Here is a 26,311-nt window from a genome sequence, read left to right on the forward strand (position 1 = left end):
TATATAACTCAATGGAATGGCATTTATTTCATTGACTAAACAATCTCCCAATTCTGAAATAAATTAGCATTATTTGAAGTTTAAAATATATTCTCCTTATTTGAATACAACATTCTAAGAGGGAAGAATTAGTTATGCCTCAATAGAAACCCCAAAGTTAAATTAATATAAATAATTCCACCTATCCTATTGGAAGTGTCTAGAATTTTTTATATTTTATAGACGCTATACTTTTCAATTTCAGTTTAAGAATATATTCGCAAAAAAGTTAATGTGATATTGTTTCTTGAAGTTACATCATTTATAGATAATTTATACAATTATCTGCAAAACATTAATGACCATTTTTCAAATTCAGTGTCAAAATTAATCTATAAATTTCTTGGACTGGTGAGTAATGACTAGTGAGAAATGGTCACAGTACATAAAGTCCATACTTTGTCCATCTCATAGCTGGCTAACTTATATTTACATTCAATTTAATCTAGTTATAATTACAATAGCATTTTCATTTGATTTTAAATCAGTTTCAGGAAGAATTACTCAATATCTAAGTGTCCAAATGATATTTCTAATATCTAAAACTTAGAAATAATTAATCAATATTAAAAATAATTTGTATAATAATGTCTTTATTATTTCTAATAAAAATTTTAAAATTTTGTATTTTGATCAATACTTTTATATGACTAACTTGCTAAAGTTAAAGTAAAATTCAGTCACCAAAGAAAAGAAAAGCAACTACTACAACATATACTTCTGGAGTAACTTACTTTGGTGGCAAATATATATAAATATTCAAATATGAAATACAACTGCATTAAGAACAATTTGAGCTGTTAAGTCCAAGGGAGTTTCCTTCTGTGTCTTTTCTTTACATTCATTGTTCCTCCAGAATTAGAAGTACCATGAGTTGTCTGTCTCACAGAGTCTTTGGTAGATAATTGAATGAATGAAACTTTGAGTTAGACAGGTGAATGTTAGAGCAACTATTTTTAGTGTACATTCAAGGTGTGAGCACAGAAATAGATGTGGGTATACATGCGAGAATATGGACAGATGCAGGTACAGGTATAAGTTCAAAGAGAGTTATAGATTCAGGCTTGGTACAGGGATAAATGTAAACACAGGGATGAGGCATGGGATGCAGATATAGGAACGAGGTATGCAGAGATGCTGCATACAGTATGAGGAAAAATCTGGTGAATATATGTATATATACAGGTGTTAGTGCGTGGAATGATGTTGATGAAGATATGAATACATAGATGATACAGATGTGCATATGCACAAAGGTATAAAACAATTTCATTATAATGAAAGGCCTCCTTGTTCTCATTTTAATTTAGTGATACAACTAAATATGGTCAATAAATATGCATTTATTTAAGGAAGAAAACTTAAAGGTATATTACAACCTCGACCAAATAATAATTAAGACATAGGAGATAAATAAAAACATTTGAAAACTCTGTGTTAATGCCTCCATGTTATAGACCTTAGTAACTTAATTGCTGATGAATGTTTATTTCTACCAGGTGTCAGAATATGTTTCCACTACAAAGCATTCTGTCTGCTTTATTATACTTTGGGTCTTTTTTTTAATAATTGAAAACATAATTCTTGCCTTCTATAATCTTACAGGGCTGTTTATTTTTCAGTGTTATATTATATGTGAATTTATAAGTACCTATACCACATATGAAAAAAATCTCATATTTGGATTTTGGTTTTTTATGAAGTAGGGTGTTATTCTAGTTTATTAGTTAGAAGATAATATGGACATTGTGTTTATTCCAACTGTCATGTAAGAACCAACTGACTGAGAACCTGGTGTCAGATTTATCCTGCATTTAATATTTGATCATTTCAGAAAAGGTGATTATGCAGTTGGTCTGAAGAAAGGATAAAATGATCTATATTTTTCATTTTCTTCAAGAATTGTATTTTCATTAAATCATGCTTATAAATATAAAACCTAAGCTTTATTAGGGGCTACTTTGTAGTTCTATGTGTGTGTGTATATATGTGTAATGAGACAAAGGTAATAAGAAAAACAAAGTATAAAAGTCTAGAAAATAATTCTGAATAATTTCCATGGTAACCATCCGCAAATGGGGAACTTGGGGAGAGATAAATGTGATTATGGCACTGTTACAAACCTCAGACTTAGTAAATCAACACTTATGCTCATTAGATAAACACTGATATGTCTCAAATACTAAAGATAGGACATCAGCTCTCTGACTCCTAAACTCTACATAAGGAGTCAAGTAGAGCTTCATATTAAAACAGTGTGAATAAAAATATGTGTTGTTGATATAACTGCAGTTAAAACAGTGTTCCATCCAAACTTAGTGGTATACATCTTACTTCCAGCACTTTCTAGATATAGGCAGAGAGACTAAGAGTTCAGTGTCAACTTCATCTACAGAGTGAATTTAAGGCCAATCTGCATTACAGGAGATCCTATCTCAACATAAACAACAACAATAACAACAATCAAACAAATAAAATAACAACAACCTCTTTAAAAGTATGAAATCAAGCACATGTACCAGGCAGGTGTAATGATTCATGTTTTAATCACAGTCTTGGCCTGGAGGATGTCAAGTTCAGAAATAGCCCAGCTACATAGTGGAAAAAAAAAACAATAGAAGGCAGGGATATGACTCAGAAGCTTAAGTATTAGTTGCATAAAGCAAGTATAAAACCTGTTTTGAATCCTGTTGGACTGTCATTGCAGCACTAAGGGAAATGCATATGGACATGAGGATCCTGGGGCCTTTTCTAGTAACCTACCTAGGAATTGGAACTGGAGCTCAATACAAGATAAACACAAAGTCTCAGTGAGAGACTCTATGTTGAAAAAATAAGGTAGAGAACAAAGGACAAATATTTCCAGACTTCTAACACTAGTTTCCACTGCTAAGGATCAGTAAGCACACCTGCACATATACATATCACAATACACACACACACAAACACACACACACACACATTCAGTAATTACTGCTATATTTTTATTTATTTGTATCTACATATTATATATAAATGATGAATTATACAGTTCATATACAATTACATGCATCACAATCTTCAGCCTATATTCTTAGAACACTAAAGAAAAGGAGGGAAGATGAGACAGCAAGAGAGACAGAAACAGATGATGAGCGCTACATAACATTTTTTTTCAATGGAAGAACAAATGGAAGTGCCTACTCTTAAGCGAGGGTTGTCTGCTCAGTTCCTACATTTCACCCTTTAGATAAAGGCTAACATGGTGTTGAAGAGATTGATCAGCAGGTAAGACCATAACCTGCTTTTGCAGAAAAGCCAGATTTGATTCCTAGCACCCACGGGACAGCAGACAATCACCTATGACCCCAGTCCCAGGAGAGTTAATACACTCTTCTGGTCTACTCAGGCACCAGGTGAGAAGATATTGTGCAAACATCTGCTCAGGAAAAACATTCATACATATAAAATAAAATAAATTTTAAAATCCTAATCAAAGGATACCAAGTATATTCACTATGTATCTTAAAAATTTAACATCTTATGTACAAAAGTTGAAAAGAAAAGACAATTGGAAAAAATTTATTCCACTGTAGAATGAGTTGCCTATATTTAAAAACCTTAATTCTTTTAACTTTGTAATTGTCTTGATCAATACCATTAAAGATCGAAAACAACATACATCTTGCTGTAGATTACCTAAAATCAATGAGTATTGACTTGAGTCCTAAAGGTACTAACTAGGAATTCTTTCTATACTGCACTGTTTCAACGATTAGTATAGTTGTAGACAATCATTAGATGCAAGATGATTAGGTAGAAAACTAAAACTAATTGACTGATCCACCTAAGTAAATGAAAACAATCTATTAGATGGACTGAACATACTTTCTAAGTATAATAGCAGGATCATTTCTAACTGGCATTCATGATGAGCTTATTAATTATGATCTCTTGAATAACAATGGGAAAAGAACTTTTATAAAAGCAATTCTTTATTCAATGATAGCACTTATTAATCATTGAATAAAGAATTGCTTTTATAAAAGTCCTTCTTTTATAAAAACTAAAACCATTTTTTCAAAAGGCAGATGTATGCTCTTTTTGAGTCACATAGTTTGTTACATATTACTTTGATAAATTATTACTTTGAATATTTAAGATGCATTTATTGAAAGGAAATTTTAAAATGATTATTTTTCCTGTGAGGTCATACAGGAAAAAGTTGTCTCACATGAATTAGGTTTTGTGATATTTATTTTATTATAATAAATAATTATTTGATCCTCACAGAAATTTGGTGAAAGATATCTTTGTGATCTACATTGAATATTTCATGACTCCAAAGTTTGAAAAGGATCAAAGGCCAGGGTTTACGCCCAAGTTCATTTTATAGTGATGAGATATTTTTTCCATCACATTTTGAATTTAATAACCAACTTTCTAAAAGAACGAGAGGATAGAAGTCTATGAGGAGGGCAAAAACGACTTCCAGCTAAATGGACCTGAGAAATGACATTTAGGGTGGGAGGTTCTAAAGAGAGGGAAAAGACTTAGTGGTAGAACTCCTGCTAGCAAGAACAAAGGCCAGTCCTGAGGAGAAGGGGAAGAACACAGAGGAGGAAGGGAAGCAATAGGGAGAAATAAAAAAGCACCTCCAACCATGCAAAGGAAATATGTGCGGCCAGAGTCATGAAATTGGTATGACTGTGATGAAGGAATTGCCCTCTCCAGCAATTTTCTCTATTATTCATTTCTTGTACTTATTCTAGTTCAGATAATGTCAATTTTGCTCTTTTGAAAGATAATTTAATTAATAATTAGCAATTATTATTTAGCATTCTTTGCACTTGGTTTTCCTAAAGATAGAGAACTTTTTATAAAGGAAGAAAGGTGATGCTTAGGGATGAGATGGTCCATTATGATAACTACTTTAATGCAAACACCTTTCAAAACCTTATTACTACCAAAATTCCAACTGACAAGATATGTATCAGAAAATTAAGGGTGCGATTTATTCATTCTAAATGCATTGGAATGCATGCTCACTAAATATTTATAAGGCTATCTACATTATAAAAGAATAGCAACTGTTTAAAAATCATAAAACATCTACAACATCATTTACTAAGTTGTTTTCAGTGCTTAATATCTAAGCTATGAGTCATGGTGATTGTTGTGGCATAATAAATATTAATAACGCATGAGCATAAAATGTAAAAATACTATCTGAATTTAATGCGATGTGGCTGCTGGGGTTGGTAGTTTCACTTTATCGTTACACGTTCTTTAACTACCTTTGGAGCCTAACCAGACAATGTGAAGCAGGCATGTCAATAAAGCCTGTAGGTGCAGTTCATTTCTTTATTTCAATTATTTAGGTCCTCCTTTTAGTGCAAGAAAGTTTTTCTCTATGCTCACCACACCATTTATTTGATGACATTTTTTTTAAATTTTTTAATGAGGAAGAGTATTCTTTCTAGAACATGATGTGAAAAAAAGAAATGTTTGGGAAAACCTTAATTTCTCTTAAGCAGAATTGCTAGAGTTCTTCATTCAGGGTATTTGAAAACAAGAAATACATTTTTGTGGTAACAAGCTCTAAGATTTACATGACTCTACAGTGACCGGGTAATATTTATTATAAAACCACCAACATTGTCAAAGTAGAACGTTTTGTTACAATAGTGAAGGATTATGACATGTGAAATGTTCTGAAAAAAAAACTGTATTTTTTTAATACCTTGTTGTTTCCGTGGATCATAAATCTGAAGCCCAAACAGGGGTGCTCTTTCGTGTCTCAGCAATGTCACCTCACTGGTCGTCAAATCTAGTTGAAAAATGGAACCATTCATGTAATCTGTCCAGAACACATAATTCCCGTGATGTGACAGTCCAAAAGGATGGTTCAACTCTTTCCCACTGTAAACAATCTGGAAAATATTAAATAAGCATGAATATGCAGCAAAAAAATCAAGACTACCTTTACAAGATAGTTATTTAAGTAAATACATATATCCATACCAGAGAATAATCTAACTATGTATTGTCAACTCATATTTTATAAGTAAATTTACAAAAGAGATTTTTACAATGTGAGCTTATCTTTTTTTAGTTTTGGGCATGCTATTTGAAGGAGATGGTCAATTCTTCATCTATTTAAATTTTGCTCACAGATGCCACTGCCAGTATGATCAAAAACCCTAACGTTACAATGACTTTGCACAACTTTTTCCTCCCTTCTGTGTGATATTTGCTATTTCCTTGGATTGAAATTAATATGAAAAATTACTGTGTGGATACATTCATATAAACACACATGCACATACAAACTCACAGTTGTGCACACACACACACACATGTTGTTCATCCAATGATCAATTGAAATAAAATGTTTAAATGGATGTGTGGATAGAAAAGACTTTCTATGTAAACTGGACCAATAAAATTTGAAGAAATCTAAGAAACAAGAACAGGGAAACATTTTAATTCCACATAGATATGACTTGCTAATGAGGCTAAATTTTGATTGTGTTGTTGAATTGTTATTTAATTCCCTTCTGTATGTTGAAGTTGAGGAATCAGAAGAATAGTCAACTTATCTTACATATGGAGATTACTGACAGGGGATACACTAGATCCCCACAATGGCATCACTTCTTACCTTACATTACCCACAACATCAAACTACATGGCATTATGAAAGCAAATTTTTCTCTCAATCAATATTCTATATATAAAGAACATATATATATATATTAGAAATAAAAATTAAATTCATGCTCATTTTGTTTTTATTGTTATTTTGGTTGATTCATTATTTTGTTTTGTTTCTGTTTTTTTTTTTTTTATTTTGGAGACAGGATTCCTCTGTGCAACAGCCATGACTATCCATGAACTCAAGTTTTAGATCAGGTTAGTCTCAAACTCAAAGAGATCTGCCAGTCTCTGCCTCCTGAGTGCTGGGATTAAAGGTGTGTGGCACAACTGCCTGGCTATTGTGCCCATTTTAATTGAATCCTCCATTTAAATTATGATACTAAAAGAATAAGATATATCAGAGCCTAAAACATGATGACTGATGGGGAGCCTTGTTAGTCAATCATCTTAAGAGGTGGGTCTTAGTTAAGGCATGGTTTTGCTGGGACCCAGGGTAAAACATATGTTTGTTCTCTCTGTGCTTTTCCCTGTGGGACATTGCTGTGCTTGGATTTTTCATTTCCTGTTTTGGGAATTTTCCCCTTATAATAAATAAAATATTTATTTTTATCCTCAGCTAGCCTGGTTATTTCAGCAGATGACCATGAAACTATACACATTATGTATATAGCGTATATTTGATGATATTAGTATGTATGAAACATAAAGAGATTGTATATATGTGTGTATAGTGTGTATGTATAGCACAAACACTAATATCTTATATAACACACTATATATAGCATATATGGTTATATATATTGTAACATATTATGCCGATATATAATATATGCTAGCATCTTCAGAGAAAGCATAGATATTTAGTTAGTAGATGTGAATTATATGACATCATTGTACAGGCTAATCAAATTTATTTATCTGGAGAAATAGTTGAGCATCATTTGAGATACCCTACAACTGAACTGATTACAGTATTATTTATTTTTCTAAAAGAATTCTTAACAAGTAGTATCAACCCACCATTCTAGATCTGAATCCTGAATGTGTCCAGGATTCCTCAAAGGACACATTTTGGAAATGTCTAACTTACTCTTTCTGTACCTTTTACCTCAAAGTTGAAGTCATTCCATGAGGCGCTAGGTTGTTAACGATGGAAGATTAAGCAGCAAGGTGATGATTTTGTCAACTAGGGTTCTGTCTTCCCCTCAACTACACAATTTCCAGCAGCGCCCTACAGTGCCAGGGCATTTTCGCAACCATCTTAGCAAAGTAAACTAGAGCAAGTTCACATTTATTTGCACCAGTCGCCTTGGAATTCAGCCCATGCGTAGGCGCATCTCAGGTTCAGCATCACAGAGTTCTTTACTCAGATGAATGCAGCCTAATTACTTTGTATAAATTTCAGCGGTAAATATTGATCATATTCAAATAGAGGGGTTGTTTGGTCACACAAAATCCATCCATAATGTAGAAAGGCTGCTTTGTAAAAACAGCTCTGCTACCAGGAGGGCTTCTTTTAAAAATCCCACAAATCCTGGCATACCGCAGTGAGCTGGGTCTGGCCTCCCAGAGGCCAGTGCCAGCTGCACAGCTTAATGCTCACTTCCTTCAGCCACCCCATGGAGACTATTGGCAGCCACTTCAGAGGGATAAAAATAAACTTGAAAGTATTTTTAACACAACACAACAAGGCTCTGTGGAAGAAGAAGCCTGACTGCAGGTTAAAAAAAAAAAATCAGCTCTTGTCTTTTACCTTTCGGTGAGTTCCATTCAAAAATACTTTTTCAATATGATCATAGTAGGCATCACACCAATATAATGTACTGGTGTGAAAGTCCAGCGTTAAGCCATTTGGCCACAGCATCTTTGAAGTCACAAAAATCTGCCGATTGAAGCCATCCATCCAAGCCTTCTCAATCCTTCCCACGCTGTCGTCTATTTTGTCTTCCTCCCAGTCTGTCCAATACATCCAACTAGGGCACAAGAAACAAGAGTGTATTCTGTTATCTCCAGTAGGCACCCTGTAGAGAGCACTGCTCAGGTCTGGTACTTCCATGTGTCAATGGCTTTCTGATACGTTCTATCTAAAGATGCATCTTTCTGAACCAGTGCTCATCTCTGAAGCCAGGAAAGTCAAGGCCACCAAACAGACCATTTAGCATCACCAGAGAAAACTCTACTACCAGGTACCATCCCCAAAAAGATCACATCAAAACCTTCCACCAGTCGCTGAGGCTTGTCTAAAACATTGAGCAGAAACAGTGGTGAGTTCCAAATGTCTATTTTCTGTACACCCTGATTTTTTTATGCAGTTTTACCTTTAAATATTATTCCACAAAATGCGTAATGGGCTCCGTGATTAGAAGGCAGGCAGCTGACGTGAGAAATCACAGCACAGTTAATGATCTACTCCAGACTGTATTTAATTCATATGAATTAGAGGGTTTTTCAGAAAGGCAACTAGATTGCCTTTGTTCTAAAGGTCATAGTCATACTGGCTTTATTTGGCCAGATCCTATTTGTCTTCCTGATGCAAATTACCTATGCTTTATTGATGCTCATGATTGCCCCAAATCCACAAAAGATGATTTAGCTACACATAAGTCTAATAGCAGCAGGTTGACTGACCTTGAGATTTTGAGTTTTTAATTTCTGTCTCAAACAAAACACCTCCTTTGAAAAACCGAATCTTTTGTGTAAGTCGTAGCAGCAGGAGAGTGAGCCTGGAGCTAGCGCTCCAGCTTCCTCATGAATAAGGTTAAACCCCACAATATGTGTTGTTCTAGGGTCATGTGAAAGTTCCTTGCTATTAATTAAAGTGAGGTTTCATTTTGGCATGCCAGACACAGCTCTCTAAAGACCCAATGCTTATCTAAGCTGGGGGCCATAAGAATGTGTTCTGATGTCTTTTTCTCCCTTGTGTGGCCCCTGGGGAAATTTCTGACATAATTGGGGTAAATTCTATATCCCTGTAAGCATATTACAAGTGCTCAAACTGGCTGATAAGTGCACATTGAGAATATAACATCCATTATTTTATATCAATTAAGTTTTTTTTCCAATCATCCTAACAATTGACAATTATTTTGATTGCCGGTTGAGCCTGAATGGAGCATTATTCTGATGGATGTCAGTGTGCCTTGTGCTATCCTGCATTCCCTACAAGGGCTTTTATCATTGTGACAACTTAGGAACTCACAAAAGAGAAACTCTATTTTCTCTAATTCCATGATCAGGCACAAATGTTTCCTTTCATTTATATAAATCAGCATGCATAAAATACATGATATTTCATCTTTAATGACACTTTCTAAAATCATAATATTCACTTGATTAAAGCAATTTTATTCTTATTACTAAATTACACATTTTTGAAACTGGAACAATCTTCTCCACAGCATTTCCTGTTGATCATGATATATACATTTTACTCCGTAGCTCGCTATCCTGATTCACAGATATAAATGTGTTCTTATGAATGGATATGCATTCATGCACAGAAAAAACCCAGGCTTGTGATGACTTGAAATTCTAATAAGGATGTTTACTATTTTCTGTGCTGTTAGGATTGAATGAAGCCTCAAGTCAGTGCAGTCCTGAGTGAAGGTGGATTGTTGATAAAGGTACAGACTTAAAAAGAATTAAGGCCTTGGACCCACAGGAAATTGGCAAAGCTTTTTCCCATATGGCTCAAAATTGGCAAAGCCTTCGTCTCTGGTCAATTACGACTGTTTACAGACAATTGATCAGTGTGTCCAAAAAATAGCCAACTGCAGCTCCCTCATCTCCATGTTTACAGCCAGAGATTTGAACGCACAAAGACCTCCTACAGGGACTAGATCAGCACTTTGCCTGTGAGGTGTACAATACAAACACTGAGGTTTTGTTGCTGTAGATGTGGTGGCATCAGAGCATATAGTCTGCCCGATCCCAGATTTTTTGTGTCTGTCATTCTTCATTCCCTCAACATTCGGTAAGTTTTCCTTATCTGTGACACATGGGTCAGGACGCTGCTCAAATGAAGAATTGCTGTGAGCTGATCCAGTACCTTAATTTATTTCTAAGTAGAAAAATATCAGAAAAAATATTTTTATTTTGCATTTCTACTTTTGAGGCCTGCACGCACACACACACACACACACACACACACACACACACACACACACTTAAATCTAGATTCCACATATGCAAGATAATATAGCACTTATCTTTTTGAGTTTATATTATTTTTGATTAATATGATTATCCATACATTTTCCTAGAAATATTTTTTTAATAGGTGATGTTGGTCTGGTAGAGGCCATGTATTTCTGAGATTTTTGTGTTACAATACTAAGGGCAGAGGATTGCGCAGTGGAAGTGTTACAGATCTGAGGAGAAAAACTTCCCCAATGGAGATGTTGCAGGTATGAGGGGAAAGGTATCCTGGCAACCAAGGGCAAAGGAATGCTGCAAAGTCAGACTCCACAACAAACCTCACACAAGAGATTTATTGAAAGAGACACAAGAAAGAGGCTGCCTCCTCTGCTCAGGGAGAAGCATCAGAAACTGACCAGGAGGCAAGGTTTATATAGAGTTCATTAGGGGTCAGAGTTTTCCAAAGTGGGGATTTCTAGAATAGGGATGACTGGAATTTCAAATCAAGCCCAGGAAATAGTGGGATTTTAATCTCAGGGATTGGTGGGTTTTGTTAGGTTTTTAAACCCAGAAGTGGTCTAGGAATTTTTACCCTGCATTCCCAGTGCTTGCTTACTATTAACAACAACACAAAGTTGAGAAAGGGAGTGACATTATCAGTATAGAAGTGACTGTTGATTGGGGGCATTGAAATCCTTCGGTAAACTTGATGTTCACAGTCAGGGCGTAGTTGAAGTCACAGCAGCCTGTGGCTGACAATATTTTAATCTGTTGTTGAAGAAACTTAGATATGACGTTTATTAGGCAAGGTGCTATAGTAGGAGTAAGAAAAGTAGGCTGGGGGTAACAAAGGCAACACCCACTTCTCAGCCTTTTAGTTAAAATCAAGTGAAGTAAGGCAACATCCAATTCTATATTGGACCGTCAGTGATCCAATAGCCAGAAGCATTGCCCTGTTCCTTACATCTTTTGGAGATCTGTCTGGAGTTGCCAGGGCTTATCTTTTTACTATATCCAACCGGTTTACACAAAAACAACATTCCTCCCCGAGGAAGTGGCAGAGACCATCCCTCTCTGTTGTCAGCAAAGCGAATCCTCACTGAATTTGTAAAATCATGAAGCCAGTGAGTTTATTTGGCCCTGGAGGGTGAGGGTATTCTGAGCCACCCATTTGAGGTCCTGGATAAACTGAGAAGAAAACTGGTAATATATAGTTAAGGATGTAGTCAGTTCTGCTGTTTTAGTGGCAACACTAGCAGTAATTCCCAGGGCTACAGGAAGAGATACGATCTGAACCACTTGTTTGTTGGGCCTTGCCACAATAAGCCCTTTGAAGAGATCCATCTAGCAGTTCTCCCTGGGTATCACTCCTAATTTTAGAGAAAAAGAACAGCACGCCTAAGTCCCAGACCACCCAGTTCATAGGCAGTGGTAAACTTTAGTGCCTCAGAGGACCAAGGTGTTGTGAATATTGGAACATAAGCACTGGGTGTTAGGGTTCACAGTCAAGGTATTATTAGTCTGAGAACCTGGTGTGACCATAAAGTATGTGCTTGAGGAGATAAAGCAGCCTGTGGTATTGAAGAGAAACAGTGGAGAGAGAAGGGGTGATAGCGGTTTGGGGCTCATAGGAGTTAATGAGCAGTGAAGTGAGAGTCTAGTAGATAAATGGGTGAGGTTTCAAATGGTAGTTGTGAGTTTAACCCAGGAGAGACATGCAGTCGGCATTCTCCAAAGTAGCCAGAGTATTGTTCACTAGCTGATATGCAGAAGTTAAGGTCTGAAACAAGAGATATGAGTGTAGTAGGAAAGGTCACGTGATGTTAGGGAGGACAGAATTTTGAGGAGTGTTGAACGATTTATTCTACCTTGTTTATACCCAAAAGCTGAGAAAGTGGGCCAAATACCCTTTGTATTTTTATCATGCTGAATGAACAGCTATGATAAAGTAAAGCTTACCCGTGGCTCCCAAACCCCTTCCTGCATATGCATCATGTCTACTACAGAACCTCCCCCCAACAAAGTAAAAGAAAAAAAAGGCAGCCTTCATAAGTCTCTAGGCAAATATAAACAGTAATCTCTATTTTGTATTGTGGGATATTTGTATATTGTGTGAAATGTATCGTTGTGATTAGTGTAATAAAAAAACACAAACAGCCAATAGCTAGGCAGGAGGTATAGGCAGGACTTCAGGACAGGGATGAAGAAGGAGGAGTTCCCAGGCAGACACAGAGAAAGCTACATGAACAGCATGGAGAACTGAGGCAACGAGCCAATCAACAGAATGTAGATTAAAATTAAAGGGTTAATTTAAGTTATGAGAGCTCATGGGACAAGCCTGAGTGGTTAGGTGTTAGTGGTGATAGGAGTAGTAAGAATGATCCTAAAGAGATCTGTCCATTGTGGAGAAAAAGGAGGAAGACTGTGAACAGGAATGGAAAGGAGGATACAGATCCAGATGTTGATCGAAGAGGAAAATGGTCAGGACAGAGCTAGAGCAAAGAGTTGTGGATGAAGTTCCAAAGGAGAGCACAATGATAGCAAAACAAAGGGGTAAGAAGGTGATCAGGGAGTGATCACAGCTGAAACATGGGGCCAGGATGCAGGATCAGCCATCCTTACATGAGCTTGAAGGCGGCAATGAGGAAAGATTTCTTTGGCAGGGCTCTTAGTAACAGAAGAAACAAACCTCTTGTGAAGGTTTGATAGGAATGTTTTTGAGAGAGCACTGGTTTGTTGGACCTTGCCTGAGAACTGGGGGCAATGGAAGATATGGAAGCACCACAGGATGTTGAGAGTTTTAGATAAAGTTTGAAAGATTTGATAAGTAAACTCAAGGCCATTAGCTGATTAAAGGGAGCTTGGAACTCCAACTAGTAGATGACTTCCATAAAAAGGAGACCAGAGAATGTCTGTGATCTTTTGTTCGGGTGGGGAAAACTTCCACCCATCCTGAAAATGTGTCTACTAGGACCAAAAAATATTTAAAATGTTGACAGCGAACATGTGGGTGAAGTCAAATTGCCAATCTGACCCAAGGATGAACCCCTCCTGTTTTGAAAAGCAGAACTTTACTACCCAATAGTGGAACTAGAAGTCTGACAATTTTTACAGAAAGCAGTGATAGCTTTTAGAAAGGATAGACCCTGAAGGGTGTGCAGAAATAGGTTTCGATGATGTGAGCCAAAGTCCTCCTACTAGAAGGAAAGCATTGGCTCAGATAGAATATAATTTGTCAAGAGTCTAGGGATGATAGATGGGGCCTGTAGAGTGAGTATGTACTGTGATGTGTGAGAAGGGGGATGGCCTACCCAAGAGTGCCAGCTATAACTGCCTCAAGGCCTAGGTTACTTCTCTTGGAGGAAATGGAATTGTCTGCTTGCTGAAATCTGAAGTGGATGATTCCCGTGGCCTCGAGAAGATGAAAGCACTCTAGTATAGGGACTCTGCTTTTGTTGTTAGAATTCTATTTTCCCTCCAAATATGTGTATGTGACCAGAAACGTGAAAGTATAATTGTAGTTTGCATAAAAGTTTAAGGATTGTCACTTTGCCTGTTGAAAGGCTCAGGAGCCTGGTCATTCCTGCTCTGGTCCAGAAGGGTGCATTCCTCAAATACCCTAGTCTACTAAACAGTAATCATATCCTATATTTCATAATCCTTTGAGTAGGAAAGAGCCACCATCTGTAGTGGGAGTAGTGTTCCCTCATGAATATATGTAGAATTGGGCAATAGTTCTTCTAGAGTATCAATGCAAAAAGTGTGATGGGGCATATCCTGGGAACGGTCAGGGGAGGAACTTTGAAATGTTAAGTGGTAGACATGGCTAGAAGATAAATGCAGTGTTCTCTACCAGTTCTACCTGAAGAGAGAGAATTCTGGAAGGGGAAAGTGATTGGAAACCCTTGGTGAACAATTGATAAGAAGAGAAGACAGTAATAGATGATCTGAAGTTAACGCTGAATGATGGTGGCTAGCACATACAGGCAAGGTGCCCATTCTGAAATAGTAGGATTGATAAGTATGCAACAGGAATAACGGAGGGTTCATTTCGTGACCCAGGGCCTTGAGGACATATGGCTCCTTCTCTGTGACATAGAGTGGGAATTTAAGTTTGGAATATGTAGGCCAAGGTCTGGAGAAAAGACCCTGGTGGAAGGACTAGTCAATGAGTGCGAGGAGGGACTCATGTGAGGAGTCAAGGGACACCTAATATAAGGGATGGGTGAGAGAAATGACAGAGAGAATCTAAGAGCTTAAGAAGCTAGCCATCCCAAGGAAGGATAAAATTATACTCTTGGTCATAGGGATTGAAAGAGACTGGATTAGATGTTTCTGATTTAGGGTAATGGCTTTATTAGTTAAATTAAAATGCATTCCAAGATAAGTTACCTGAGGAGTAGATAGCTGGACCTTAAAATGTGAGACCCTATACCACTGGCCAGAATGAAAGTTTAGTAAGGTAGAGGTGTTGGTCTGATTAATTTGCAGTGATGAATTACGAAGGGGGAAGGCTGTCTATGTAATTTACACACTTGGGTTTCAGAAGAGGCAAGAGGAAAAGTAAGGACCATGACCAGTCCAAACAGATGTGGGTTGTCTCAGAACCCCTTAGGCAGGACTGTAGAAGTGATTTAGGTATGGAGAAATTGGAGTATCTGGAGCAGTCCAAGTAAAGATAAAAATTTGGGAGGGAGGCCTGGAGATTGATCAAAAGTAATGGTTTACATAAGGTCCAGGACAGAAACATAAAAGATTCCTGAAGAGGGTATTGTAGAATCTTATTGTAAGCTGTGTTACATTTGTTTATGCTGTAGAACATTTGTTTAATGATGCAAAGGTGTGTTGCATCCCTTTTTGTTTGCATTTTTTAACTCTATGAAGCTATGCTACTTGCATGTCTAAAACACCTGATTAATATAATAAAGGGCAGAATGGCCAAAACAAGGCAGGAAAAAGCAAAGGTGGGGCTGGCATGCAGAAAGTATATATTGAAGGAGGAAAAAAAGAGAGGGATCAAGGAACAAGGAAAGGAGGAGAGGAGAACTCCTGGGACCAGATACCCAGTCACACAGGTAGACACAGAATAAGGAGGAAAGAAAATATATAATGAAATAGAGAAAAATAAAAGCCCAGAGGAAAAAGGACATAAATAGAACAATTTAAAGTTAAGAGAAGCTGGTAAGAAACAAGCCAAGCTAAGGCTGGAATTTATAAGAAAGAATAAGCCTCTGTGTGATTTATTTGGGAGCGAGGTAGCAGACACCCCAGAAAAGCAAAGAGCAAATATAACCAACATTATTTTGGCATACCAACATAGAGCCTGTGTATTTCCACATAGGGCCTGAGAAAGCTGAAAAAAAAATAATAAAAGACAAAAAAAAAAAAGACACAGCTTCTTTAAGAGGTGCTGCTGTTCAGCCTTCAGGGAAGTGCTAAATAGAAATGACTAGCTAGGCAAAAACCGCTTGTGTCAATAAAGATGCAGGCTTCCTACAGCTAGGAACATTGAATGCAATTCCTGACCATGCATCTCGAACTGTGCCTCAAGCTTCAGGCTTGGTTCTCACAAACTGAGCAGTAGGCAGTGACAGACAATAGAGCTGTGTACAGAGAACTCAGTTGTAGCTTAACAGTTTGTTCACATGGTAAAATGGGCTGAAAGATAAGCAGTAAAAGAAGTCCAGACAGAAAAACCTCTAAACACGTTCCAGTGTGTCTTACAATGTGCATAGACTTAAGAAAAAAAATAAGAGTATGGACAGTTATAGAAAGAAAATAATAGTTTATAAATAAAGTCTTTTAAAAAAAAGTAAAATAATAGAAAAATAAAAAAGGCCGGTAATTATGGGAACTACATAGGCATTCTTTATTCTATATAGTATTATGTTGATTTTAAATTTTTTGAATGTTGATTAGCACAGAACAACTGCTGACAGACATGGATTGTAAACTGGACTGCTAAATTAAAGCAGTCTGCATACTTTAGGAATGACTTAACTTTAAAAAATGAAGGCAAAACCTCTGTTGCTTTGGAGAAGTAGTTATAATATTTTTTCACAGAAAATAAGAGGCTGTGGATTCATTTCAGGTGAATATGGATCAAGCATGATTAATAGAGACCTTCTGAAACTTGAGAACAAAGGTTATAGTGAGTCTTCTCAGGAATTGGCCATTATCACAGTTTTCTCAAGAACCCCTAAAATGCCTTCACCCAGAGAATACAGTAAGCAGTTTAGAGAAAATAAAAGTTGGGCTGTGGGAGGCATTTGGTTATCTGGGAGGCATTTGGTTATCTGGTGGGTCATGAATGTTTGTTATATTTAGGGAAATATAGAATAAAAAGACAACTGTTAATCTCAGATATTTTGCATTGCCATGGATTTTGATATATTGATACAAATTTAAAGTTAATTTTATTACACTTTATATATGTTTCTATTCCTGTTTAAGGTTAAATATTTATTCAGTTCATTTAAAATTATAAGGTAAAGTTCTAGTTTTTGAGAGCTATTATTATAAAGTATTTATCCTAATCAAGAAATGTAGTTTTGTAGTTAGTTATCTATAACAATCAAATTTGCAGATACATTAAGGATGTTTTCAAGATCATAAAAAGATATACTTTAGACAGATAGATGATCTGCAAACACTTCAAAAATCTATAGAATATGGTATTTAAAATTTTTGTTTACTGAGGACTTTACATGACAATGAGACACATCTGTGCCTGACAGTAAAAATTTAGTTCGGAAAACAATGATGAGCATTGAAGAAACTTCATAGGAGTTTACTTTCTCTGTGGCAAGTTTAGTCATTTGGACACGAAACTTCTTTTGCTTTGACTACTTGGTGGTATGCTATATAAACTGTACATGCAGGACCCACAGGAAAGTGGCAGCTGAACTTTGCCAAAATAAGGCAGGACAATCCTTCAGGGTTCCTGATCCATAGAAGAGTATGCCAGACATTCTTCAGGACATGGAGGAGATTGATGAACTTTGATAATACAAGATAGGACAGTCCTTCACATTTCTTGCTACACTGGAAAGTCTGCCAGATACTCTAGTCCTGTAGGCCGAAGATGGATGTCCCAACATTCTATAGGAAATTTGGGTGACTGCCCAGCCAGCCAGATGTCTCTGTTGTTAGTTAATATTATATCCTTCTGAATCTTTGATGGAGTCAAAGATTAAGTAATTAGAGTTATAATTTTCCTTAGGAATGATAGATAGAGATAGTAAATTAGTTAAATAACTTTAGAATCACTAAGATAACATAGATAACGGACAATTTTCTCTAAATTTGCTAAATACAATTAAAATGAATGTTGTAAATGTAATTCTTACTTCATAACTTTTTGTTGTTTGTTGTATGCTTTACTATGTTGAAGTTAAAACCTTCCATTTTTATTTATACAAAATGAGGGAATTGTGTAGAATATTAATTTAAATGTGTTACTTTTTTATGCTGGGGAACATTTGTTAAATGATGCAAAGATGTGTTGTCTTCTTTTATGTTGCATTTATTTAACTCTGTGAAGCTGTGTTACTTTGCCTCTCTAACACACGTACTTTGTCAAATAAAGAGCTGAACATGCAATAGCAAGTCAGAAGAAAGCATAGGTGAAGCTGGCAGAAAGAGAGAATAAATAGGAGAAAACAAGAGAAAAAGGATCAAGGAATAAGAAAAAGAGAGAAGGACTTCATGGACCAGCCACACAGACAAACAGCCAGACAAAGAATAAAAAGGAAAGAAAAGATATACAGAGAAAGAGAAAAGTAAAATCCCAGAGACAGCAGGTAGATGGGATAATTTAAAGTTAAGAAAAGCCTCCAAGAAACAAGCCAAGCTAAGGCCAGGCATTTATAAGACAGTATAAGTTTTTTCTGTGTGAATGGCTGGTGAATCTGGGGTTAAGCAGATGGGGAGATCAAAGGAAATATAGGCTCCCATTTTGACTAGGAGGTCCCTTCCAAGCCAGGGGATGGGACAATTGGTATCACTAGGAAAGAAGGGATGAGACTACTCCTAAAGGCACAGCTAAAAGGTGGGTTTTGGCGAGGCTGGTAAGGCTGTCCCCCTACTCTGACAAAAGAGGAATGAGAAGAAGAGGTAGTTCTCTAAAACTTCATCAGTACTGAAAAAGTGGTCCTAATGTCTGGAAGAAAGTTGTATTGCCCTAGTAATGTGATGTCTACCTGAAGCTCCTTGTTGGGAACAGTGGTGGTCAGGCCAAAGGAGCCTAGCCCCCTTCAGTAGACCATGGACAGACCTAGGAGGTTGGCTGGAGGGTGATCTGGCACTGATATTTCAGTGCTGTAAGTGACATAATGCAGTCAACACCCTAATGTACCTTTTAATTAATGGCATTATGGACATGGTTGAGATAGTTTCAGTGGTCTCTGGCAGATTCTAGCCTAGTGACCCTACTGTCTACCTTTGAAACAGGGTGCCCAGGCTTTGGGAGACCAGAGTGTCCGGGTATTTGCTACAACCATCTCTTCTACTGTACATTTTGAAGGCCACTGCTAAGACTTTGGTCTGTATAGTCAGCGGTACCTTCTCTAGATGTGTAAGTTTGGCCCTAATATCAGGGAAACATGAGATAAGAAGTCAGTCGTAAGGAGTTGCTCTCCATTTGGGGTATTGGAATTCAGATTGGTATATTTTAAGAAGGACTTTGTTATGCAGTCCAAAAGTTGAGGGTTTTCATGTTTGTCCTGGATAACCTCTTCAAAATTTTTATAACATATCAGTTTAAGGGTGGCCTTGAAGAGACTGACCAGGAGGCATGTTATAAAATGATCTTCAGCAAGGATTCCCCCTGGGGTATTCAGGGTGCTGGTCGGGGACTCTTGCAGTTTCTATGGAGAGGTGGCATTCTTTTGGTGAATTTCATCTTCATGTGTTTTATCTGAGTTCCAGACTCATCTGAGCTCCTCAGGGAAAAGATTGTTCATGAGAATCATATAAATATGATGGACAATAAGGTTGTAAGATTGAGTAAAACACTGGAATTCTTTAATAAAGGATGAGTTAGCAGGGTAGGATTATAATCTCTTTTATATGGAAAAGAGTTTGTTTAATGAGAAGGGGGCATGCACCCTAATCGAGGTGAACCCTCTGGCAATCTCCTGCAAATGAAGATTCATGGCCTGTTTAGGCCAAGTAAGAGCAGGTTGAGGGGTTGCCATGGTGGAAAGGGAACTAGAATCAGGAGGTATAGAGGCCACCAGTGGTCTGAATGTAAGCACTAGCAAAGGTTGATTCCATCAGCCTCTTGCTGAGGAGGAAGAAAAGGAAACTGGGGAGGCTGGAGAAGGAGAGGGGGATGGGCTTTGAGACCCGTGGCAGGAAAGCTGGTTAGTTGGATCCAAAGTAATGGAAGAATCATATTATTCAGACTTTATGACTAGGAGTTGTGTGGGGGAATAGGAAGGAGAGAGAAAGTGCTTGGGGCAAAGGGAAGAGAAAGCTTGGGCATAAGGAATCTCTTTCCATTTCCCTGATTGCTTGCAATAGCTGGCAAGATCCTGAAAAATATTGAGATTGGGGGTGCTGTGGGGATGCCATTTAGTTTGATCATCTAGGGGGAATTGTGCAGAATTTGATTGCAAAGTTGAACAGGTTTATGACCCTTCAGGTTGGGTGCCAGATGATCCCATCTGGCACAGATCCTCGAGTTCTTGTAACAGCAATGAAAGGGTACAGAAGACAGTGTTCCCACAGTGAGATGTGAAGGGGAGGGTAAGAAAAAAAAATGGTCAGTGCAGTCTGTAGTTGAAGACATTCCCAGGCCTCAAAAGACTTAATGAGAACAAAGTTATTTAATAGGTTATTACCACACTCAACAGGGTATGGAATCAGGGCTCATAGCCTGAATAGGAGACTTGATTTCTGGCATCGGGGCTTTGGATGAATCCCCAAGGCTTGCCTACAGGCAACGAAAAGCTGAGGTCAGAAATGAGGCCTCATCCACAGGAAAGGGCTGGGGAACAGGACTATGCAAAAGCAGAACTATGCAAAAGGGCATAGAGGAGTTCTGGGGTTGTGGGCAGCTCCAAATGGAAAGGAAGAGAAGAGGGCAGGAAAGACTGCAATAGCCTGATTTGGCTTAAGTAAGTTGCAGGATTACACATCTAAGTATGGTGTTTTGGGGTCAGGTTAAGAGGGCCAGTTATATCCCTGAAAGACAATAACTGAAGGTACGTCAGCCTCTAAGAGTACCAGAAGGGTGTGGAACACTAAACAGTCACTTCTTTGGACTCAGTGAAGCATATACACCAACTGAAGAGGGAACTTACCAAGTTGTTACTGGGTGGTGCAATGCTGAGAAATTGAAATTGAACAATAAGTAAGCCTGAAAGTGAATCTGTTGCAACTGCATCTGAGATGAGGGAGAGGATCCCAGTGTGATTCAGACACTGAGAGGGAGCCTAGGCCCCAGGAGAGCCTAACCTAGTTAGCAACCAAGGTAATTGTTACAGGTCTGAGGGGAAAAGCTTCCCCAATGGAGATGTCACAGCTCTGAAGGGAAAGATATCCTGCCAGTCAGAAGACAAGGAATGCCACAAAGTCATACTGAAAAGAAAATCTCCTATGAGATTGGAGGGACACAGGAGAGTGGCTGCCTCTGCCCAAGCAAGAAACAGCAGAGAAAAGAGCAAGAAGCAGGCTTTATATAAAGTTTCTAGGGGAGCGGAGTTTTATAGGGTGGCGATTTCTAAGGTGGGGAATTGGTGAAATTTCAAGCAAAGCCAAATGATAGTTGGGGAAATTTTGTGCTCAGGTATTGGTGGGTGTTCAGGCTCAGGAACTGGTGGGTTGGGAGGATCAGAGATTGGGGGTAATTTGAGCTCAGGGAGAGGTGAGTATTGGTAGTTTTCAAACCCAGAAGTGAACACGGACCTTTTACCCATTTAAGTAGATATATCATCTACTTAAACATTTAAAATACCTTATAATCAATAAAAATAATAATTCTTATATATACAAGTGAAACGATATAAATTTTACAATAGTTTTTTTTTTACAATATAAAATAAGTGGGGAGCAAGATAAATGAAATAATTTAGAATTCTGCCTACTCGTCAGTGCTTTCAGTTCAGGCAGAGAAAAGGCGTCTACCCTTACTTTAAAAGACTGTTAAAATGCAGTGTCTTTTTTACAGTCTGTTCCCAACCTATCTGCCGACAGGAATAAAGATAAGAACTTTCTTTAATATCTTAGTGAGTTTCTAGGATAAGTTTTATTCTTTGTGTTATAGTCTTCTTTGTGTTATATTCTTTGTGCTATATTCAATAATGAATGTCTGCTAATTTAAATAAAAATTAAAACAATTAAGATATATACATCCCTTACAAACAAAGGGGTGTCTGGAAGTACATAGCTTGGATTTGTTGAGAATAAATATGCCCAGAAATTACAGTGTAATCAATGAATTCCCGAAATAAATAAGTTGCCATTGCCCTGGAAGTAGAAGTATTCATTTTCCCATTGAAGACTGCATTTGGCTTATTGAAACAGTGTCTAGAGAATAGCTAGTATGTGTGGTCTCACACTATAACTTCAGAGAACAGTGTATTATTCTGATCATAGAAAGTATTTACTCAGCTGTGAACATAAACCTCAGAGATGATGTTTTGAGAAGTCCAAACTAGAGAGCTGTTGTTTGTATAGATGGTCCCACGCAACACTAGAAAGGACTAGGTTCACCTATAGCTGTTGGTGTAAGGGATATTGCCACCAGTTCTGTTCTTTCTAGAGCTCTATCCTGTTGTTAGGTTGTCACCTCTGGGCGTAAATCTTCAGTATCTCCTGCCGCCATGACCACCTCTGTCATTATTACTAAAGCTGAGACCCAAAGGAGCTTCGAAAATGGACATATGACTTTTATGTTGAATGAATTAAAATTAATTAGTTCGGTGAATGAGTTCCAACTCATTGCCTCACTGGTAACATCTTTGTGTTCACACCTTCCTTTCCTACCCGTTCTTTCCTTGCCCTGCTCTCCATTTTACTTCTCTTCATTTTTATTATTTGCAAAATGTAAATTGACATACACATTAAGGTTCAATGTACTATTTCCAAACACATTTTGTTGCTAATTCTCCCTGAGTTCCTCTCCAACTTTTTTCTCGTCTTCCATGGTTTGATATATTGTCCCACACAGGTATTTTCTGTTTCACGTCACATGTGGCCTTACCTATCTTTCATTATTGCCTCTTTTCCTTCTGTGGTGGGCTTCCTTCTAATTCTCTAGCCTATTACCTCCACGTCTATGCATACATATATATAAACACAATCCAAAGGGACTCATGAGACATTAAAAAAACATTGTCATTCTGAATCAGAGTCACCTTCATGGATTTTCCAGCATTTTTGTTTTGGAAATTTTATAATTTCATTTTCTTACAGCTAAATAAAACTGCAGTATGAATATATTCCATATTCATTTTCCATTCATCCGTTAATGGGTATCTAGACTGGTTTCCTTTCCTTGCTGTTGTGAATAGAGCAGCGCTATCACAGGTGGCCCAGTATCTGTTTGTAACTGTGTGGGTGCATATCATTCATACAACACAAATTCCTGGAAGGCAGTTACTACCTTCCATGATAGGACAAGTTCCTTGGACTTTTAACTAAGGAAAGAAGTGATATTTTATTGATCCTGAAATTATCTGATACTTTTGAAGAAGTGTATCCTTGCCATCAATTATGAATTCCCTTGTATAACCTAAAAGCTTGTGTTACGGGAAAGTGAAAGAAAACACAAATTTCTCAGTCTGAAAATATTTTACTTAAATTTCCAAACATTGGAATGAAATTTCCTGGGCAAATACTTTCTTTTTACTGCCAGGCACATTTTCAGTAACTACTTGAAAAATTTGTGGCTCAGACTTCCATGACCCCTCCCACTTCTTTCTAAACCAGTTTTTAGGCATAAGTAAAATTAGGCTCTTCAAAACAAAGGTGAACCTGTCACCTCCAAGTCAATCCTTCCACTGAAGACAAAACACAAAGCTCGTATTCTCTCTACCACTTCATCTTCACCAAGAACATTTTGATTTATGTGGGTTAGGCAACAGGAAATGGGTATTTCAGATAATTATGGAAGCCATACATGAATGTGTCAGAATGAAAGTATAGTCATTTCTGCTGAAGTCACACACAGATTGATTCCTCTACTCCCTAGGTAGATGTGCCCTGCTTGTGTTTGAAGTTATTTAGAAGCTTCACTTCAGTGATCTCAGTATACAATGGACACCTCAAACATTATTCATTTTTTAATGTATGCACCAGATCAAAAGAATAAGCACTTTTGATCATATTTCCTTGGCATGGAAGTAAACATTCACACAAACACTAGAAACATAAACTACATAATCGATTCATTTAATGTTTAATTTCTGTAAGGAATTTTCGCTTTTCTTTTATACTTTATAAATATGTTTTGTTGTTCATGCTATAGGTCTGAAGGATAAGATAAAATTATGAAATATAATATTTCATTCTGACCAAATACCACAAAACTATATGGTGGTGTTCCCATGTGAGAGATGTAAGTAAGCTTCAAATCACTCCAGATACATGCAAAGGAATAGAACAAAGAGGGTAAGAAACCTCTGTGGGCAGGCTGCATAGGTTTATAATCACACTCTGTCACAATTGCATGGAATTGGATCCAGGTTCACTTATTCCTTTATTCACAGGAAGGGAATAGGCACAACCATCCGAAGGATTGATGTGTCTGTTACAGACAGGAACATAGTAACGACTCTGACAAAATGCTTAGTTCATAGCAGAAGTCAAGAATGTGCGTTAGTTCTCAATACACAAAATCTAAATCTAAATCATTAACCTAAAATTTTGTCTAATCTAAAAGTAGAGTCAATGCTTGTATGTTTACTGCTAGTGTCAGATTGTCTAAAATAATGCTTATTTGAAAATATTTAAGAAAATATATTCTCTCTACAAGTAATTGTCTATTTTATTTAATTAATCATTCTTTGCTGTCCTTATCAAATATATTTTCTAGAAACTCACCAAGTAAGTACATTTTTCTATCTGTCTATTCCTCGGGAAATATACAAATTCATATGAATCTAAAGAAAAATTTGCCATTGTTAATATGTATAAAACAGAAGATATCCGAAGCAGGCTTACATACCCATTGACTGGATCAACCACAATTCCTCTAGGATGGGACATTTCGCCTTCCAGCAGGGTTTTGCGGCTCTGAGAAGCCTTTTCCAGCCTGGCCACGTTTATGGTTTTCCGTTGACCATCATTTGTCCAGTAAAGGTTATTTCCAATCCAGTCAACTGCAATGCCTTCTACATTATCCAGATCTATAAAAATGTAAGGACAAAGAAAACCTAATCATACAATTAAAATCAAATTTATGTGCACCATTACTGATCCATTTAGTGATGAATCAGAAGAACAAAACAAAAGAAACCAACCTAAAACACACAAAGAACAATCATAGAAGAACTGAATTCTAAGATCTTTCTAGTACAATTTGGCATGTTATGCTTTCTCATAGATTTTTTAAAATTTTATTTTAAATACTTTGTTATACAAATCTCAGACCTTCTCTCATCACAAGGATTATAACGTTATAAGTGTTCATAAACTGATTATATGCTATTTTAACTGAATGCAAGCATTTTGTAACAGAAATGATCTACAAAATAAAGGAAAATACAAATTACATGAGCATAAAAGTGTAAGTACAAATGTATAAGTATGAACACAGACTTCTAAGAACACCTGCAAAAGTTATGAATATTTTGCACTTTAATAAAGAATTTCTCAAATAATTATTTTTTATGAAATCTGTCCCCTTTTTCTTCTCTTAAGTTCTTCTTCTGTCTCCCACTATTTTTCATTCTCAACTTCATGTGGTCTCTCAGTCTCTCTCTCTTCTCTCTCTCTCTCTCTCTCTCTCTCTCTCCCATTGAGTATACTTGGTGCTGCCTGTACAACATTGTAAGTAGCCACCATAAATTTCTGAAAGACACAGGGATAAGGCAGAGATACTAGAAGAAACTTAACGTTCATTTGGTTCAAACCTTCTATTTTACGAAATCAACACTCCAAAGCAAACTTGTGTGTTCATGGTTTCTGTCCACAAAGCTTCAGCACTCCAGAATAACTTCATAGGTTCTTTTGCCTATGCTTAAGAAAATGGCTAATTATTCTGTATTTTATTGATGTTTAGTTTACCTGAGCACTCTCCTATTCTAATAGAATGGAGAATTGCCATTTGCCCTTTTCTATTGATCATGTTTTAAGGGTGAATTTCAGAATCATATTCTATTTGAAATCAATCTCGGTATAAACAGTCAAGATGGGTGATCTTCTAGTTTTTACAATTTCACTGTTGCCACATGACTTGCAACTTTTGTGTTTTGTCACACAAAGCAGTCCCTATAACTCTTAGATGGAAATTTCATGACTTGAGCTGTAAATAAATCATCACACTGAT

General features: G+C 36.9%; 1 protein-coding gene across 2 annotated transcripts in view; it reads right to left on the reverse strand.

The window, feature by feature from the left end:
• Lrp1b (LDL receptor related protein 1B) overlaps nucleotides 1-26,311 on the reverse strand; it is a 1,858,137-nt gene that overhangs the window by 766,180 nt on the left and 1,065,646 nt on the right. For both annotated transcript variants that reach the window (XM_087899923.1, XM_087899922.1), the window contains exons 12-14: nucleotides 24,989-25,169; nucleotides 8,432-8,651; nucleotides 5,762-5,951 (exon numbers count right to left, since the gene is read on the reverse strand). In XM_087899923.1, coding sequence (XP_087756049.1) covers nucleotides 5,762-5,951; nucleotides 8,432-8,651; nucleotides 24,989-25,169 — 591 coding nt within the window. The remainder of the gene's footprint in view (nucleotides 1-5,761; nucleotides 5,952-8,431; nucleotides 8,652-24,988; nucleotides 25,170-26,311) is intronic.

The sequence above is a fragment of the Myodes glareolus genome, chromosome 21, assembly GCF_982192425.1.
Source record: "Myodes glareolus chromosome 21, mMyoGla1.1, whole genome shotgun sequence".
Classification (NCBI taxonomy): domain Eukaryota; kingdom Metazoa; phylum Chordata; class Mammalia; order Rodentia; family Cricetidae; genus Myodes; species Myodes glareolus.